Below are 21,240 nucleotides of genomic sequence, written 5' to 3' on the forward strand. Positions count from 1 at the left end.
CATATCAGTCATGTGAGATTTAACACTAACATTCCAAAATGAAACTACTATTGTGGATAGAACAGTTGGAATGCGGAAATCTACTGCACTTTCCGAAACTTAAAGCCTTAGATAACTATGAGAATATTTCTCTCGAAGGATTTATAGCTGTTCTAAGAGGTATGTGGGGTCCACCTCAAGGATTACGAATCCCATTGACCACATATGCAAAAATGCTAACAAATATATATTATTATACTTGTTGATAATAATTATTTCTGTTTACATATTTTGTTTTACAATATCAACTCTTGTTTTTTCTTGCTTCCATAACATTTCACACAATTCATTACTAATATTATTGCATCAATAACTACTGTATATAATAATAATAATAATAATAATAATAATAATAATAATATAGGCCTAATATTGTAGCTACAATATCAGTCATAGTATTTTGTTATTTTTCTTATATAAATTGTAAGGCAGTTTGGGGGATACGAGGGCAAAAAAGTATATTTTGGAGGTACTTAGTAAAAAAAATTGAATAGGCCCTACTACTGTTCTAAGATATCTAGAGAAGCAGTTTAAAACACGTTACGAGAATATGGAGAAAATGAAAATCTGGTTCTCTGTTTTTGATCACCATTCACAGTACATTTTAAGGTATTGAGGACGCACCATTGCAAATGGAATTGATCAACCTAAGAGTGCGACAGTAGGCTTCGTGAAAAGTTCATCAATACCTCAAGTACTGATCTAATAGAATTTTACAGGTCATTTCCGGACTCACAATTCGCAAACCTGAAGGAAAATGCTGCAAAAACAATAGCCATGTTTGGAAGTACGTATGTCTATGAGCAGGCATTTTCTGTTATGACACTTCTAAAAACTCAACACAGAGTGAGGATGAGTGACAATAACCTGAGAAATAGTTTGCGGATATCTGTTGCTAATAATATTCATCCCGACTTCAAGAGCGTAGTAAAATCAAAACGAATGTAAAAACTGAAAGTGTAAGAACGGAGAAAGGATTAGACAAAACAGCCGTGACAACAGTACGCCTGCCGGATAGATAGCTGCGTTCTTCCTACAGCGACGTGCCATCTGTGCTACAACGTCGTACTGGTGGCAGGAACGTTGACATCACTGGACTAGAGGAAGACCAAGAGATAGATGGGAGGATGAGATGATGGAAGATTCTAAGATGATTGGAATACGTAACTGGATGACAAAGACTAGAATTAGAGAGGAATGGTAAAAAATTCTGCGGAATGCCAGGACCCTTAAAGGGTTATTGAGCCTATGATGATGATTATGATGATGATAACGAGTTTTCAGAAGGCGTTTCACAATTTTCCACATCTATGTGATTGTTGTATCGAGAAAGGTGTCCCATTTTCAACACATTTTTTGATAAAAGGTAAGATCAACATAAAGTTTTCTTATTACCTCATTGTTTGTATGGGACTATAGGACTAAATCACCGCCATTCACCGCCGATTCGTTTTCCTTCATGCGAGGGTTCCTCACTAAACACGCGTGACGACCGATTATAACGCCGATAAGTTGTAGAGGCAGTGTAGTTACCAAACTAAAGAAAGAATCATCCACGTCAATCAGTCATGTTTCCAGAGTCACAGAAGAATTACTTACGTCTTTCTTTCATAATCTTAATAATATAATGAAAACATTGTCGGCCTGTTCTGGAATATTGAAGAGGAAGGTAAATATGTGTTAGGCCTACTTATATCTTAATTTTAATATAGAAAACTTGTTGAAAATCATAATATAAAAAAAAGGTATATTCTTTGTCGATGGTCTGTTGCTGTCAGACTCTGTTTGGTGGACAAGGTTGCACAATGGTAACAGAAAGTTAAATGAATCCTCGATGCGTTTAGTTGTTCGTTCAGTCCGAGTTCAAGTTCTATTTAAGGCTTCATCCGCAATGCAAACTTAAACGTAAACATAACTTTGACATGGAAGGTAGGGGAAGCATTTCAATAAATGCGGCCATTCAAATACGTTCATTTAGACGGAACGGTCATGGTGTAAAATTAGTAGTTTCGTGTTTTAAAGTTTAAGTTTGTGTCAAAGCCAATAATTCAGCCACTCGCAAGACAGCAATAACGCGGTAATGGAAGATCTAAAGACGTATAGGAAAATAGGATAAACGTATCATCGTATTTTACGGCGTGTTCTTGTCCTTACGGCATTAAAAAGCACGAAAAAACTTTCTACAAATATCGGAATTATAGTTCAAAATCCATGACAAAAATGTAAACAAATAACTATGTCAACAACATACAACTGACTCCTCATAAAAGATTCCATCAATCGACAGTATTACTCGAAAACCAATCAAACTGGTTATACTTACTTTCAATATTCATTCATTTAGTGTTCTGTCCAAGGGCAGCTCTTTCACTGCAAACCCAGCTTTCCCAGCGAATGACAAGACGCACACGTTTAAATGTAGCCGACCTACAACGTGATTGGCTGTCGAAATAAGAGTGACGGGACTATAGTTCATCAGATACTATGCAGAGAGCACCCCAGGCGGTGGGTCAACATTACAATCGTAATGAATGAAGACTGTGATGGAGAATTGTTGGGATGTCACAGGCGAACTGGAGTACCCGGAGAAAACTCCTGTATTGCCTGAACCACGGGCTGATTCTGAATACCAAGTATCCTAAAATGATACAAAGTAATTGAAACCAACGAAAATATGTATACAGGCGTACCGGAAGTCCTTGTCAAATCTGGCGATCTGAATGTCTTCGGCTGTTTGTCCACTGTCGGAGCTCTCGCCGGAGACACCCTGTTTCTTGTTTGTGCTGGAAGCGCTAACCAACTGCTGGTGCATCTGCTGGCCTGCCATGCCGTGCTGGTCCTGCAGACTGGCCAGCAGGTCCCCATCTTGTGCGAAGCTTGTTGCCTGCTGCAGCACACTCTGTAATCACGTTTAATAATGGTAATAATTAGAGGAAGAAATCATATGCACTAAAAAAGGCAAAATATGCATGCACGCACTTAAAAACCAGGATATATGCACTAAAATAACAAAATTTGCATTGTTAAAATAAAGAAGACATTTTATTTCAAGCAATTGACTACTATGGATCATTTTTTTGTTTGCATAAGAATATTGAGACATAACTTTATTTGTTTCTGCAGAAGTTGCTTATTTTTTTTTAAATTATCAGACAACAAGGTTTTTATATTGTTTCTAATTGACGAGAAGCTATTTTCAGCATCACAGAATCAGCAATTCATTTAATTAAGAAGTGCTTTGTTCATTCCGCGAAATTGCACAACAAACGGAAGATATTCACACAGTCTACTTTACAGGGTGTTTAAAAAATACGGGACATAATTTCAGGTATGTATTTCCCACATGTAGACAATCAAAATAGTTCATTACAACATGTGTCCGGAAATGCTTTAATTCCGAGCTATGGCCTTCACAACATTGAAATTCACCGGAACGTTTTTCTTTCCGCAGGTCATTACCGTCAAAGGAGACATTAAGAGGGCACTCTGACAGTTCATTCCGAGGCGAAGGTTACATTCAGTGTTGTGTAGGCCTTAGACTGTGCGACATGTATTCAAATCAAGAGCTGGCAGAGATACACTTCATGTACGGTAAGGCGGACGGCAATGCTGCGCTGGGTCGTCGTTTGTACCAGGAGAGGTACCCACAGCGACAATGTCCAGATCGGAAGACATTTGTACATCTCCATTACCGTCTGTGCGAGTATGGAAAATTTAACTCTCCTGGTTTGGGAAGGGGACGACCAAGATCTACAACTCCAGAAGTACAGGAGGAGATTCTGGAGGCTGTGAACATGACTCCTTCTATCAGCACACGAAGGGTAGCGTTGCAAGTCAATGTTCCTCATACGACTGTCTGGAGACTGTTGAAAGAGTATCAATTGTATCCTTATCATTTGCAACGTGTACAGGCCCTGTCACCAGCAGATTACCCTGCACGAGTTAGGTTCTGTCAGTGGTTCTTGCAGCAGTGTGGTGTAAATCCGAACTTTCCTGCCTTAGTATTATTTACAGATGAAGCACAGTTCACACGAGATGGCATAACAAATTTCCACAATCAGCATGTATGGGCGTATGAAAACCCACGTGCAACTGTTCCATCTCATCACCAGGTGCGGTTCTTCCTCAACATGTGGGCCGGTATCATTGGTGATCGATTAGTTGGACCCCATGTACTTGTAAACAGACTTACGGGGCAGGCGTACACAAACTTCCTGGAAAACACCATACCTCATGTTTTAGAAGACACTCCACTGATCAATCGTCAACACATTCACTTCTTGCATGATGGCGCTCCTGCACACTTCAGTCGTACGGCTCGCCGGTACTTGGATCGAAGGTTTCCTGATCGATGGATCGTCACAGTCTATTGTTTCTAGCACCCTCAGAACTCAAGCTTCGTGACTGTATATAGTAGACTGTGATATTCATTTAACACTACTTTTATATAATTGTATTGTATGACGGGAATATACAAATGTTTATCAATATTAATATACCGGTATAAAGAGAGTGTTTCTGTGTTTGTATGAGCTAACCTTAGAACTTATTAACCGATCTGAATAAATCTTTCACCATTGGAAAATGTACAATATTTTGTCTAGATTGACATAGGCCAGTCTTGCGATGGATACTAATAATTGCGGGCGAGAGCTATTTTATGCCCCCTGCGCGCGCGCGGAGCTCTTTTACCTGTAAACATTGGTAAAGGATGTACAGATCTTAGAACACAGAGCGTCATGACGGAACGGAAGCGCTTAAAGCTTTCGAGGAAGAGTGGAAGATAAAATATTTATGCTTCGAACATGGTGATGAAGTTCAGTGTTTGTTGTGCAAATATATATCATTTGCAAAAAAAGCAACATAAAACGGCATTATGAGACGCAACATGAAAAAAATATAGGCATTATTCAAGAGAAGAGAGAAATAAATTCATTTCGGAATTGACATCGAAGGTAAATTAATTTACATTTGGGTCAGTAGATAGTATCTAGATTCCTTTTATTTCTTTATTTTAAATGTATTGTTGATTTTTATTTTAGTAGGTTATTTTACGACGCTTTATCAACATCTTAGGTTATTTAGCGTCTGAATGAGATGAAGGTGATAATGCCGGTGGAATGAGTCCGGAGTCCAGCACCGAAAGTTACCCAGCATTTGCTCAAATTGGGTTGAGAGAAAACCCCGGAAAAAACCTCAACCAGGTAACTTGCCCCGACTGGAAATCGAACCCGGGCCACCTGGTTTCGCTGCCAGACGCGCTAGCCGTTACTCCACAGGTGTGGACTGTATTGTTGATGCTTTATTTGTTGCTTGTTTCTGGATATTTACTTTTATTAGACTACGTGTTTCTTTAATTTAGAAATAATATTTTATCTTTGATTGCACTTTGACTTACACTATCACTAAGCTCAAAATGCTAATTCATTTTTATTCCAATAGGCTAACTATTTTCAGGATTTTTTAGCAAATATGAACTAAACATTTTGAAAAATTTGATGCAAGGAGCTTTTTTAGTAACGTCAATATAAAATGTACTTAAAAATATAATTTCAAAACTATTAGACCTCATTGCACCAAATTTTGTACATATGATATTATTATAGATCTGTTTATATAGTTTAAATTTCACAAATTTTGACCGAAATTGTGGAAGTTCTAATTTTTTATTTTATTTTATTTTGGTTTTTTTACGACGCTGTATCAACATCTAGGTTATTTAGAGTCTGAATGAAATGAAGGTGATAATGCCAGTGAAATGATTCCGGGGTCCAGCACCGAAAGTTACCCAGCATTTGATCGTATTGGGTTGAAGGAAAACCCCAGAAGAAAACCTCAACCAGGTAACTTGCCCCGATCGGGATTCGAACCCGGGCCACCTGGTTTCGCGACCAGACGCGCTGACCGTTACTCCACAGGTGTGGACTGAAAGTTTTAAAAGTCATACATATCCCCTTAAATGATTGACCCCCAAAAATTACGATAGCTCTCAATATCTTAATTTAATCAATTTCTTTTTTTCGTGTTACGTGCATCTCACAAATCACTCTAGAAAACTCATTACATAATCACGACTGGAAAGTAAGGACTACATTTTCACAATCACATAATCAATATACTCTATTTCAATCAATATTGCAATTATTATTTTTTCAACAAATACTCAAAAGCACTGAGAGATCACACACGTCGAGCAGATAGACCTTATTAGTTTCTCCTAACCAATGAAGTGAAGTATTTACATAATAAATAATTACTTTCAACAATAAAATGGTTTACATACAATTAACTTTTCCTATTTCTCTTTTTGTTCCTAAAAACCCTTCCCTTTGCGATTTGTTTATATATGTACATGTATATTAAATAACTTAGTAATTAGCTCTATTACATAGCCAGAAATTTAGTAACGCAAGTTATTGTAATAATTGCTGACTTTATTCGCTGCATGTGCATGTACTGTACATCCCTGTTGTCTACGTTGCGACGCCAATAAATGGATGCGCTATGTGCCCGTGATCAAGGTCGAGCTCTTCTACCGTGATTGGGAGCTAATATCGTCTCATCCCTGACATAGGCTCTAGCCTTTGTCATTATGGTAACTAAGTGAATCGAGGACTGAGCACAATTGAGTCATAAGATAGAATTAAAACGAACCCTTATGCATAGAAGGCGGCCGGGTAGCTCAATTGGTAGAGCAGCTGGCTACGGACTGGAAGGTCCGGGGTTCGATCCCAGGTGGTGACAGGATTTTTTCTCGTTGCCAAACTTTCAGAACGGCCCCAAGGTTCACTCAGCCTTTTCACCGGGTCTTTCCCGGGGGTAAAAGGCGGTCAGAGCGTGGTGCCGACCACACCACCTCATTCTAGTGCCGAGGTCATGGAAAGCATGGGGCTCTACCTCCATGCCCCCCAAGTGCCTTCATGGCATGTTACGGGGATACCTTTACCTTACCTTATGCATAGAAAACTTTATATGCTGTCGGAATATTGTATTACTTGATTATTAATAGTCCTAATAACCTACGTGTTTGAGCGAGCTACAGTAATGTAGAGGCCTACTTAAACTTTATTTGGCCCATATAAAATACTAATTTTATACATTTCAATTTCTTTTTGTCCACAGAAAATAATCGTATTTTTACGAGTTTTGTCGCAAATTACGAATATTTTCCCTGGACCAAAAATACAATACATATGGAGTAAAAATTAGTATTTTATTGTCGAGTTCACTGAAGCTAAGCCATTTTACATGGCGTTCCTGTGCTCAACATTTACCCATATTTGTTTCATGTGTTTCTTAAAATAATATTTATGTACCATGCTCAGTTGTTTTTATTTACGTAAACAATTTGTGCACAGTGAGGCCAACACAAAAATTTTCTTCATACACAATCCATGCTATATTGACATTAGTTTGGAATGATTTGCTAAAGGATGTATTTAAGACTGATTTTTTAAATGTTAAACGAATTATCCTTGCATCAAAAACGGATGTCCCCTGAACCAAATGATCTTATTTTAATTATTTACATATAAAACAATTAGAAACATGTAATAGGAATTATCCTTGCACAAAATACGTGCTCAGGACCAAAATATCGTATTTTAATTATTTAAATACAATTTCAATTAAGAAACATGTTAAACGATTTATCCTTGTACCAAAAACGAATATTTTCTAGATCATATGTCGTATTTTAATTATGTAATTACTTTATAGTTTCATCTGGTTGTATGAGGTTATGATTGAGATACGTATTGTTAATTGTAGGCCATAAGTCATAGAGAATTTAAGGACACGCACGCAGTGGGGTAGAGGTCGAGGTTTTGGATGGCCCACAAGCCAAAAGTCGTGCTAAATATGTTACCGGTACTTTGCTAATTATACAGTATGGAGTGTTGTGCACTATACAGAACTGTTACCCATTAAGTATATATTAACTTTCTCAGTGAGCACAGCGTGTCTCTAGAGTGGCATGTCATAATTTTAAGGTTATTTTCAATTATTTATGTACGTTTTTTCTCCCAGTGTGGTGTGAGAGGATATCGAAATTACACCTTATTCTATAGTGTAGTTTAAATATTAATAAGTATGTGTCCCATTTTGAATATTGAACATAAATAAAGATAGATAATAAAGCAAAGGTGAAATTAAAATGACAGTCGAAACCTATGTACTTAAGAAAACAGACCCACAGTTTTGTCCATCAGATAGGCCTACCTTAAAGGATGTAGCTAGGATAGAACTTTAGTATTCTTTGGCTAGAAGTTGTCAGCTAACTTGTGTGCGGACGAGCCTATCTTGTATTATAAAATTGAGTTTGTTTATCATGCCTCATGCTTGTTTTAAGAAATTTCATCAAGCCGTATTGCTTGATCAAGGGACACGGGATAAAGACACAAAGACCCAGTTCTTTGGAAGACGAGGGAAAGGAAGAGACATGATGCTTTATCGGTGACGAAGATGGAGGTGTTTATTAATTCACATATACATATTCACATGTATTGATCTATGAAATATAAAAATTATCCTAAACATTTGCGAAATATCCAAAACTACAGCTTCAGAGTATGTGAGAACTGCTGCAACTACTCGCAAAGAGCACTCACCAACAGGAAACGCGATATTTTAATGGAAACTAATATGATATTATTGTATGTAAGGTTTCGAGAGCAGACTCAAACACTTCGTTCATGAATTTTTAAAATTACTGTTGTGATATTCATACCTGCCTATTAGCTGCAGATCGTTTGTCATGTCAGCGTAGTTGAACGGAAAGTAAGTCTAATGCATATTGGTATAGCCTGCGTGAGGAGCCGAATTCGAATCTTCCTACCTCCACTATTCTTTATTTAGTTTATTTTCTACTGTTCAGTAGTGGGCATACTTTTACATTATCATTCTAGCAATACTCTTTTATTGATTTTCACATGTTTGTGTGTAATAGTACATTATGCAACGAGCCTATAATGATAGTAATTAAGACGCAAGTATGCTTGTTTATGAAACGAACGCAAGCGAGTTTCATAATTTTCATACGAGCGTCTTAATTACCATTATAGGCAAGTTTCATACAACGTTTTATGCTCGACCATATTTCTAACTTGAAATTATTCAGAAGTATTCATTTTATTTGTATCTGACAGAAGATCGGAAGTAACCTTGTTCATAGCTCGTTAATTGTGAGATGTGCGCAGACGCGAAAGTATTGATTTTTTCCGAGGAACAATAATGTCACTGACCTTGATGTAATGTAACATGAACTAATTTTGATATAACCTGGAAATTGATTTAGAATTGAAAAACGAGATGACAAATTGAATTTATTTGAATATCATTTACAATTAACGCTAATTATTATAGTAACAGAAGATAACCTTCTGCGACAGTATTGGATTTCCAGCCTCCGTGACATTTTCCTCGTTGTCTATATCCGAGAATAATCGAAAACCTGAACTTTAATGAATAGGTGTACTTTAATGACATGCATTAAAGGACTGCTACCAGGTGTATAATTACTACATTTCGGCATGGTCGAGCATAAACATATTAACATATTCCTACTCTTTTACGAACATACGTAAATCAAAATTCGGTACACGCGAGAAACGTGTTTAAACACATTGCAATATTCAATTAAAGGAAAAAAACTCTGCTCTGTATCAGGGAATATGTCACCCAGTTTCAGGAATAAAACTACAGTCGTGTTGGTTTGAATGTTTTATTTTTGTTTCGCTCTACGAATTGACCAACCGGTGTGAAAAATCATGCTCTATTGTCTATTGTTTATGTTTGTCACTGAATTCGAGGTTCTCGGGTTCAGACCTGGCCGAGTGCAATGGATTTTGAAAGACGATAAAAATTCTTTGCATGATTTCATTTGGAAGAGAAGTTAAGCTAGGAGTTCTGTGTCGTATATTTACGGCACATAAAATAATCCTGTCCCTGAATTTCAGGGCTTAAGGCAAAATTTTCCGGCCACTTCTTGTCATTCAAAGCTAAATAATAGAGTGAACACAATGGGCCCTATGTGCTCGTGAGTTCGTCCCACCCTCTCTCTATAATCCATCTATGCATCATGGAAATCCGACGCTGTAGTGGTGTTGGAAGCAGTTCATCCAATAAGATAAACAAGCGAAAAGTTTGGAGCCCGCTAGCGGTCATTACTGCGTTAGATTCACACGCCTCGTTCTTTGATCGAGATAATGAAGTTTCTGTCCTTTCTGCAGAACTCTAGCAGTGCATTCCGCTTGAAGGACTTCAATGGCAGTATGGAGGAAAAGTCCACACCTTTGACGACTTCCTCCGAGTCATGGGCGCCCGTATCAAACAGTCGCTCTTTAATCTAGGGTACGAGATATGTTTTCAAGAGGTGCGCTGCATTGTTCTAGAGACCGTTTCCAATATATTGTCTTAAAAAAAGTATAAAGTGTAAAATGAAACGTTTTTTAAACTCATTTATATCGTTAATAATAATAATAATAATAATAATAATAATAATAATAATAATAATAATAATCCGTGGCCCAACAGCCCACGAAGGGCCAAGGCCGACCAGCCAACTGCTGGCCTCACGTCCACATGCTTCATCAGAGGTGAACGTTCATTCAACCAGAACAGAGGTATCGTGCGGTTAGTAGGGATAGGCAAAAATAATCGGTTATTTTCATACGGTTAACCGGTTAAATACCGGTTATTTTTACTTGCCGGTTTAACCTGTTAACCAGTTATTTTCCACAATAACCGAACGACTGGTTATTTTTTAAAATATATACCGAAGCAAATCTTTTTTTTTTTATTATTTTGTACTCTATGTAATCAACTCTGTATACAAATTGTCTCGTTGGCCATTCATGGGGTATGGGTTACTACTTTACTTACTTCATCTGTCCATAGATGGCAAAATGAAATTCGACTTTGAATCAATGTCAATAATAAATGCCTATCTTAATCGCTAACTTTCTCCGTTTGGCTTATAATGTTATAATGTGTATCTGGGGGTAATGGAGCATTTCAAACGGCGAGAAACTTTGACTTCAGTATTTAGCCTAATGGTTACAGGAGAATAGAGTGCCAGTCGAAAAGTACCAAAATTGTAAAAATTATATAATTTGTGTTATTGTTTATTTATCTTACATATAACGCTAATGAAATTTCATAACATATTATTATTACTTATTATTATTATTATTATTATTATTATTATTATTTTGTTTAGGAATGTCACTGATGATCTTTCAGGATCTAATAACGTTCTTTTAATTATCTTCTGGTTGGTTTACAGTTGATTGCAAATTGTTCTATGACTTATATTGCAAATAATCTTTAATTTTGTTTTCCTGACTAATTCGCTGACATAAAAATATAAAAAAAAACCTAAAAATAACCGGATATCCTTGAACGGTTAACTTCCTTCAGGTTAAATTAATTTTTTAATAATCTCCCATCCCTAGCGGTTAGCACGATATTTCTTCCAGTCATTATAGCTGGTTTTCGTAATCGGATTTCACTATAGTCGCGTCGCTCATTTCGGACAGTCAATCACGTCGCAGGTCGGCTATATTTAAACGTGTGCGTCTTGTCATTCGCTGCTGATGACATTATGCACTTCCTAAGGCTCGATAAATACAACCAGTGCCAGCGTTTCTGGCGCGTATCTTTGAGTAAAAAGCCAGTCAGTGAGCACTTGTTGCCAGTGCTGCTGAGAACTGTACCAGCCAACACTGACTGCGTCAAAGGTAAGACATTCGCATTTTCTGTTTCTGGGGTGTGTCCTTAATGACACTGTCCAGTCAGTGACATATTGTCAATTCGGCTGAGAGTGGTACCACCTCCTAAACAGATGTGACATCAACAATCTGCCAATCACAGTAGCTGTCAGTTTTCACGCCCGCAGACTCTGACAAAGATATGATACTCGCTCTTAATGTTCCCATTACTTATTTTATACGCCAGAAACGGTGGCTTTGGTTATACTGAATATAAACGCTCGCCATTTTGGTTCTTTCATTGTCGTTCGCAGAAAGTAGACGAGGACGCTATTTGCCGCACCGTTAAACATTATTATGTCATAGCTCCTATGAGAATCAATCAATTGCACTGCAACTTTTAGGATTCATAGATAAATGTCTAAGGAAAGCATACAAAAAATTTTAGATCAAAATCTTTTTTGGAAAGTGAGAAAAAAATGATTAACTTCGAAGTGAGTCGTTCAAAATAGACATTGATATGAAAAGCGACAAACTTTTTTTATTTTTGACGTTATATATAGGGGGGTGTATTCAAATTCAGGAAGACAGACAAGCATGCAGACAGACACACAGACGGATAGACGACAAATGAGAAATAATTTCTTCGTTATCAGGAATGCTGAAAACGTATATCCCACAATACTTTCCTTTAAACTTCGTATAATGAGAAAGAAAAGAGAGAGAGAGAGTATAAAGTGAGAAAGTTCAGTAAAATGAACAGATGGTGAATGTTGTAATGCAAGAGAGCACCAGCTCTCTTATGAATATCAATGAACAAGTCCAGTACTTCAGGTTACAAGTACTGATGAAAACCACAGAGTCAAAATTTCGGGGTCGAACACCGCAAATATCTTTTTGCAGACCTGTGCAAAGTAAGGTAAAAATTTTAACACATCCAGTTTTTTCATCGTTTTCGTGAAACTGGGAACAGCAGCTGTGGGACGTGGCCGACGTGGAGGGGGCGACCTGGCCACTGCTGCTTCGCGAGTAATTAAAAATGTCCAGACTGACAACTGCAATTGTTGGATCAGCGCTGGCGTTCAGAAAGTGGATCAGGCAGGCTCGCTTTGTGACTGGATTGCTATGCACGCGTGTTATTCGGCAGGTCCATTGTGGCTCCCACGTAATATCTAGGTTCTCAACATTGTCGCAGCTGAGCGTACGGGCAGAAAAGTCGACACATGTGAATATCCATAATTTTTTGTCCTTCTCCCCCTACAACTGACATTCTTCTCTATTCAGTCTTCCCTCCTTTTCTCTCTATATTTTCGCTTCTTTATTTTTTTATTTATTTAGTAGATGTATTTCTACCCTAGATCACATAACAGACAGATCATCCCTATGTTAAAATCGGTAGCACTTTGAAGAGAACAACCGCCAGGATCGCCATCCGTCCGCCGTAAACGAACACGAGATGGCAGTACAGACGCTAACGCAATTCAAACGGGAGTTATGACGTGACTCCTTATGTACCTACTAGATGGCAGCATAGTAAACCTGACAAAAGTTGTTACCGTCAAAGCCTAGAAGGCCGAACAATCTGGGTATGTAATATGATCTACTGGCAGAGTTAAGGCCATAAAGCCTATTTATTCTTCTTTTTAGTTTCTATTTTTATCATTTCCCACTCCTCTTCTCCATCTCTATTCACCTCTCCCCCCTTAACCTAATCTCCAAGTTCTTCCTTATTTTTCTCTTTTCTACTCTTTTTTCTTTTCATTTCTACTCCTACCGTATTTATTTATCTTAAATAATTCTTTCCGCTTCTTTTCTTCTTCCACCTCTTCATTCATTCCCCTCGTGATCTCTTCTTCACTCTTATTCAATCCTTATATTTTTGCTTCTTTGCCTCATTTCCTTATTAACTAAAGTCTCTTTTTCTCTTCCTATTCAACTACTCCTCTCGCTTTCCTCTTCCTGTCGTCTTATTTGTTTTTTTCTCTTCTCCTTATCTTGCTTATTTGCGCCTCCTTCATCTCTTGCTGTTTCACATCTCTTTCTTTCGTCCTCCTCCTCTTGTTCTCCCCTCCTTTCTATCTTTTTCTTTCCTTCCTTTTTCCTTTCTCTTGCCTATGTTTCTACTCCTTCTACTTCACGTGTTTGCATTTTCTCTGTACTTCCTGTTTTTACATTTCTTACTCTTTTCTCCTCTTACTTTTCATCTTCTTTTTGTTCTCTTCTCTTTCATATTCATTGCTTCCTTTGATATTCTATCCCTCTTTTCTGACTTTGCTCATGTTTCTGCCGCTTAACCTTCAACTGTTTTTCTCTTCCTCCCGTCCTCCTCTTCCTTTTTTATCCTCTTTTGCTTTCCCATTCTTATTCTTCCCTTATTTTCATATTTTCCTCCTCTTTCCCTTTCCGTGCTTATATTTCTACTCCTTCTCCTCAACCTGATTTGACATCAAACGTTTATGTTCGAGATACAAAAGAGAAAAACTGTAACGTTTTCACAGAAAGGTTTACTCTGACGTCACTCGTGGTACCATGGAAACTGAAGTGCACTATGTTGAACTTCATTCTTCGTGGTTTCTACAGTGAGCTCTATACTAAACTAGAGGCACCACCGCAATGCTCTTTCTTGTCTGAAAGCGTGACTGTAGATGCCATGTTGCTGAGGATATTGCTCTCTCTTTCTAACTAATGTGTTTCAATCAGTCTTTCGTGAGGTTCATGTTGCACATGCGCAGTAAGCAATAAAAATACCGTAGCATTCACTGCAAGAGAGACAAGGACAACACTATGTTAGAAAGCGATAGCAATACGCTCAGGCGCTCAGCATTCGCGTCACGCTTTTAAAGCACTGAGTTGTGCCTCCAGTTTAGTATAGAGCTCACTGAGTTTCTACGCAGTCTGTCTCGCTCCATTTTCTAATATGTCTCGAGGTAACGGGCCTTTCCCCCCCAAAATTTACTTAAAACCCTTATGTGGGATGAAGTGAACGAGACAAGTGGTTTTTACGTTAGAAGTTCACATACATGTGAAGATGAGTCCCAAGAGCCCCTGCAAGGACGCACAGTCTTGTGTCAAGCTTTTCTCCCGCCTTTATTCCTAATTAATTAATTCCACACAATAGCCATGCGAATATTGGGTATATGGGTTATGTGCATACATGACTATCAAATAAAATGTACTACAGTATTAAAGTAGCCTACATACTACAATATTTCCTGTTATTACCTTAATTCGAATATAGATGTTTTACGAAATTATTGGGATTTCCTTAAATCCCCTGTCAGTTTTTTCACCTCTTAATTTTCTGTTTCTACATCTCTCACTTTTCTTCTCCTCTTCCTTTTTAACCCTCTTCTTGTCCTACCCCTTCTGCCTCTTCTTTACTTCCTTTCCTATATTCCTCCTCTTTCTCTTCCGTCACTCAGATTTATGCTGTTTTTCTTCTCCACTCTACTTTCTGCTTTTATATACCTTACTTTCGACCCCCTATTTATTTTTCATCCCTTTCTCGTCCTCCCCCATGCCTGTTTTCCCCTCCCTCATTCTCCTTCATTAGGCACTTGACTTCAAGTCTTGACCCACATTTCAACAATTCTTGGTAGTGAAGCGAAAGATGACGAAATGGGAGTATCACGAGCAAGTTTCACAACGCTGTCTTCGCCCATCACAAAATCCGACTTAATTTGCCGGAATTTGCAACGGAACTCCCCAAGTGTAAGTTCTTCGTACTAGTTATCCGACGCGTTACAAACGCCTCCACAACAGACGGATGAACTAGGGCAAAGGGTTTGGTGATAATTATGATTTCGTTCACTGTCCGAGATGAAAATAATCACAACTGAACAAACGGCGATTTTGATTGTGAAAAGGGCTGGATAGCTAATGCGCAAAATAACCGAAAATTATAGTCAAAAATTTTGTTTCGATACCGCAAAAACATTTACAATTCCGCACAATTCATCTGATAATGTTATACCAAATTTATTCTAACTCATTATGTACTGGTGAAGATGGCGCTGATGAATGTGTGTTCAATGTTCGGTGCAGATGGCGCTAAACAGGGATGGGGGTTCGATGTTTACTGTATCTCATCGGTTCGATATCTCCATAACCACAGTTGAAAAGAAATGTTGCTGTACGAAGGAAGTGAATTTAAAGGAAATATAATTTATAACAACGGTCACAAATCGTGGCGTGGAATATATTGTTAAGAAAAATTTCAAATATAGGAAACAGCGTAAAATGAGTACGTACGGGGAATATTTCGGAGATGCACGAAAAGAAATGTACCGCAATTTTACAGACTAATGCAGAAGTTAGTGAAATAGTGTATATATATATATATATATATATATATATATATATGCATGATCAGGAAAATAAAAGCGCTAAGGCTATTGGACCACATATTTTGCGGGAAAATTGTAAAAGAAAAGCGTGCGAAGAAATTACTTTACAACTCAGTAAAATAATATGAACAGAATTATCAAGGTCAGATACTTTTAATATTCAGAGAATGGAGACAGTCAAACTTTGATTAGCATTACATAGAGCCCGGAGGAAACAGATGCCTACTCACTTTCGCAATGTAAATGAGACATTAGAACAGTTAAATTATTTAAATATTTTAACAAATCAAGGCGAAATGTTGTGTTCTGTAAACATAGAAAATAAAGCAGTAATTTTTTACTTGTGAACGAAAGGTATTAGAACAGTTAAATTGTTTAAATATTTTAACAAATCAAGGTGAAAGGTTCTGTTTTGTAGACATCGAAAATAAGACAGTATTTTTTACTTGTGAACGAAATTTGCAGTTTCTGTGTAGTAATGCGCGTAATAATTTAGAGGATGGAACATTCTACGTTTCACCAAAACACTATCATCAGGTTTTACTATACATACATTTACTACATTGAGGTACATCCAAGTTTCTTTTTGTTTAACGTTATCGAAAACTGTATCAGCTTACGAATGCATGTGGAAACGTATTCGTGATTTGTGTAGTGATGATTTTAATTCTCAAAACATAATTTTAGATTTTGTAGTTGCTGCTCATAATGCAGTCAAAAAAGTGTTTCCTAACATAACCATTAAAGGCTGCAGTTTTCATTTAGGCCAGACGTGGTAAAGGAAGATACTCGACCTGGGACTTCGCTCTGAATATTACCGATCCTAATTCCGAAGTAGGAACGTTTCTGAAATATATGTTTGGTTTAAAATATGTACCTCCATGCACAGTTAGGGGATGCGTTTGTTGACTTGCATAGCATTGCTCCTAATCACACTCAGTTAACGAGATTCCTAGAATATGTACTTGAAAACTATGTAAGTGAAGATACTAAATTCTCTCCTAAATTGTGAGCCAGTGTACCAACAGATGAAACCAGAACAAAAAATGGAGCGGAATCGTCATTTGAAACGACAATTTTACAAACCTCATCCCTCTATCTATCCATGAAATTACGGAAGTGTTAAAGCAACTGCAGAGTGAAACGTATCTTTCTTTCAACGCAGCGCGTTATAACAGAAAAACAAACAGACGTGACCAAGATAATCATCATGTTTCAACTGAACTATGGAGGAAATCTCAAAATGGTGAATTGTCATTACTGGAGTACATTAAAAAAATTGCACTTCGGTTCCAGCCCATCGTTACTGTAGACAAACGGCATACCGGGACAATCACTGGACAGTGTGCTTTAAAGGTAAGTTGTTGTACACGTATTCATTTTATTTAAGGATCTATTAATTTAGGGGCTTGAAATATTTTGCGCATTTGCAATCCGTCGTTTTGCGGGAAAGAAAGTATGGAATTTTGCGGATTAGCAGTATCTATTTGCGTAAAAGCAAGCCGCCGAAGACAAGAGTTGTCGGCGAGTTGCCTGGCAGCACTCAAGCTTCGGGTCACCCTGTGTGCAGCAACCCGATCGCCCGTTTATTGGATGGGGCTCATTCCACCGCCGCGTATTTTATGTAGACCCGCCCGCCTGGTAATTAACGGTCAAGATAATTGCTTTCAAGACACAGGCAGCCGCTTAATTGGCAGGCTCGCGACCCCAAGAGACAGAGCATCCATGGGGCACAACAGAAATTTAGCCATTATTGAAGAAACCATACTATCAGGAAGGTAGCAACTTATTTATTCAAACATCTCAATCACAGATTAGGCCTCTGTCGTTCTCAGAGGTCGAGTAGTAACATACTCGCCATTGTGGAGTATAGCCTTTACGAACGGGTAATCTTTTATAAATCTGTGTTGATTGTAATCCATTAAATTATATTTTAAATTCTTGTTCAGCGTCCAAATATGTATAGACCAGCGGCGACCAAATCTTGTGCGGCAGTGATTACATGCGACAGACAGCCTATGAAATAGAAGACGGAGGAAAGGTATTTGGCATGAAAACTACAACCAGTGGTGGTTTGTGTACTAATATCCTGATCAATCCCGCGGATAAAAATCTCAAGCTCTGATTTATCAGTAATGTCACTGCTGTCATCAAGAGCCAGTGAATAATATACGATTTTCCTTGCTTCTTTTTTAACCTTCCTCTTGAATATAATCAGGAATTTTCTAAATTCTTCTCTCGTCGTAGTTTTTCAAAATTAAAAACTTCTTACGGACAAATTATTTAAGCTAGTTTAATCATTAGGCCTACTCTTTTGAGAAATTCTGTTCTATTAAAAGGCTTTAGAGCACGAGATATTTCAAACCCCATTAGGTAGCTAACTTCCTTATATTTATTTATCTCATATTTCTCTTCCTGGCTATGATTTAAGACATGTCAATTCCTGGCGTTCAACAGTTCCTTGGCACATAATATTGAATTAGTCTTTCTATAATATTATTATTAAATGGATAACTAATAAATAGTTACCCTCATCTAAAGATTAAGAAGATTAAAATTGAGATAAAACCTAATAATTTTATCCTTCTAGGGAGAAGATCTAAAAATATCAATATTCATGCACGCACAGAAGTATTATAGAAACACATACTTAGTGTGTCAGTAATAATAATAATAATAATAATAATAATAATAATAATAATAATACATTATTCAGCGTGGACAATTAATGTTTCTATATACTCCTAATTGAACCGTTGAGCAAAGTAAACATATTACATTTTGTCCGGCAGAACAACAAAAAAGTTCTCCTTCTCATTCTTTACGAAACCACCTCTTACTGCCTGTAGAGACAGAGTTTGTAGAGCGACATGATACCGCTACTGCTTGAAACACACAGCAATGTACAGGAAACTCCTCGTACCCGTTTGAATGTCTGTGATTACACGATGTAATCACGACACTCGCTCTGATCACCGCTGGTATATAGACTAACAGAGGAACAAAGATAGTTTTATTCCTTAAGAGTTCAATTTCAACGAAGGCTAAAACGTAGATTTAAATAGAAATAGAACAGTTTTTCTTCAGATCTAAGAGTAGATTGATCTAATAGCTGAACTACACTAATTTAACTACTCAAGTCCGATACTTGGAGCACTTGGAATCTGGTACGATTTCAAAGAAAAATAAGCAACTTTGATTCTGAAACAATTTACTATAGACAGTGTTTAAAGAAAGTAGGCTATCTGAGCTTTACTCTCACACTTTCGTGTCATAGTCTGTGTTGCTTTCGCAAAGGGTTATTAAGCCGCCCGCAGCGTCTGGGCGTTCAAGTGTTTTCTTTCAATTATGGAATGGAGTAAACACGCGGCTAATCCACTTATCGACTGGCAGACAACCCGCAACACTTGGTTCTCATTTTTCAAGGCATATTTTCTAGCGTGCGGTTCCATTGTGAGCCTATGCCGACAGTGCACCACTGAAGTGGTCCACAAATTCATCTGAATGGAGACTTAGAACGTATCCAAAATAACTAACATTTCACTGTCTTTCTGTAGCCACAAATCCAGCGATCCTTGGTTCGAAGTTACGTACATACTTATTTAACTAATGTTGTAGTTCCTGTTACTGCTACTACAATTGCTGCTTCTGCTACTACTAATAATGCTATTGTTACTGCTGGCTTGGATTACATGTAGAGGTTGGGACAAGGCCACGCACGTTTAATTTGGCCGCTGATATGGGATCATTGCGCTATCTTTTATTTTAGACGTGGAAGAGAAATTGCCGCAATATTTTACCTGGAACTTTCTGCCACTGACACTGTTCCTTTACTTATCGTAAATCTATAACACGGGACGCGCAGTTCTACTTCCCTTCACACTGTGGCTATTGCCCTTAAAATCCATCGTCCTCGCCAGAGTTTTAATCCACGAACATCGGAATCAAAGGCAACCACGGTAACAATTACACCACCGAATTATACCACTACTACTACTACCACTACTGCTTTTTGGTTCGGCTTTGCTTTTACAGGGGCAGACCCAGGACGGATTCTTGCACTCAAGCATACGTCGTAAGGAGTGTTGGTGGAATGATAGCGGGAAACAGCCGTAGCATATTTAGAAAAATTCTCTGCAACGCCTGCTTGGTTCACTAGAAATTGTATCACGATCTGATTGGGAATCGAATCTGGACTACCAAGATAGAAGACCAGCACGCTACTGCTGCCACCGCCACCACCGCCGCTGCCGCCGCCACATCCACCACCACCACCACCACCACCACCACCACCACCACCACCACCACCACTTCATGTCACTTACAGCCTTTGAAGGGATCAAGTAATTCCATATTGGTACGAAATTGGATTAATTGTAATTGTGATAATTGATAACAGTAATAATAATAATAATAATAATAATAATAATAATAATAATAATAATAATAATAGTTTTATTATTTTTTTTAAGATTCAAACTGTGCATAGTTATAGCAAGAATGGCCGTACAGGTTCGTGCGAAGGATTTGTGTACATATGTTTGTATACATTATGTATAAATAAATGCACTTCATTTCATATGTGGACGTACTGTCGACCTGAATCTAGTACTATAGGCAGCACACGATGGGAATTCTGTGACATGGGATGGTACAACGCCATGATTTTACTTAAGATAACACCGGATATTGACAATGAGCAAACATTTACAGTATAGTTTACACGACATAGGACCGAACCACATCTTCGACGTTACATACACCACGACTAATTATTCTGAATCTCCCCAAATTACAGAGTATAATTTATAGACCATTTTCTCGCTAAATTTTCCAAAACAGCGCTGGGAGTTTTCCGATCTATCTTATGCATGTCGCGGGTTCTTTCCAAAGACATTGTAGTTATATATCTTTCAGTGAGGAAACAGCGCGATACCGCTAACTCGCCTCTTTCTGGTGTCGAAATGAAGAAATCGCGGAAATTCCATTTAGATAGGATGCAAGTGTATCAGTTTGGGGGATGTAATATAGAGATAAAACTACGACTGAACTGTTTTTTCTGAGGATGTTTTATTTCAGACTTATAATGGAAAGGAAAGATAACAAACAATGAGAATCGTAATTAACAAAATAATAAAAATTATATT

At 37.7% G+C, this 21,240-nt stretch overlaps 1 protein-coding gene across 6 annotated transcripts in view; it reads right to left on the reverse strand.

The window, feature by feature from the left end:
- Positions 1-21,240, reverse strand: part of Pkg21D (Protein kinase, cGMP-dependent at 21D) — a 559,173-nt gene that overhangs the window by 48,076 nt on the left and 489,857 nt on the right. For all 6 annotated transcript variants that reach the window (XM_069828544.1, XM_069828548.1, XM_069828547.1 and 3 more), the window contains one exon: positions 2,730-2,938. In XM_069828544.1, coding sequence (XP_069684645.1) covers positions 2,730-2,938 — 209 coding nt within the window. The remainder of the gene's footprint in view (positions 1-2,729; positions 2,939-21,240) is intronic.

This window comes from Periplaneta americana, chromosome 6 (assembly GCF_040183065.1).
Source record: "Periplaneta americana isolate PAMFEO1 chromosome 6, P.americana_PAMFEO1_priV1, whole genome shotgun sequence".
Classification (NCBI taxonomy): domain Eukaryota; kingdom Metazoa; phylum Arthropoda; class Insecta; order Blattodea; family Blattidae; genus Periplaneta; species Periplaneta americana.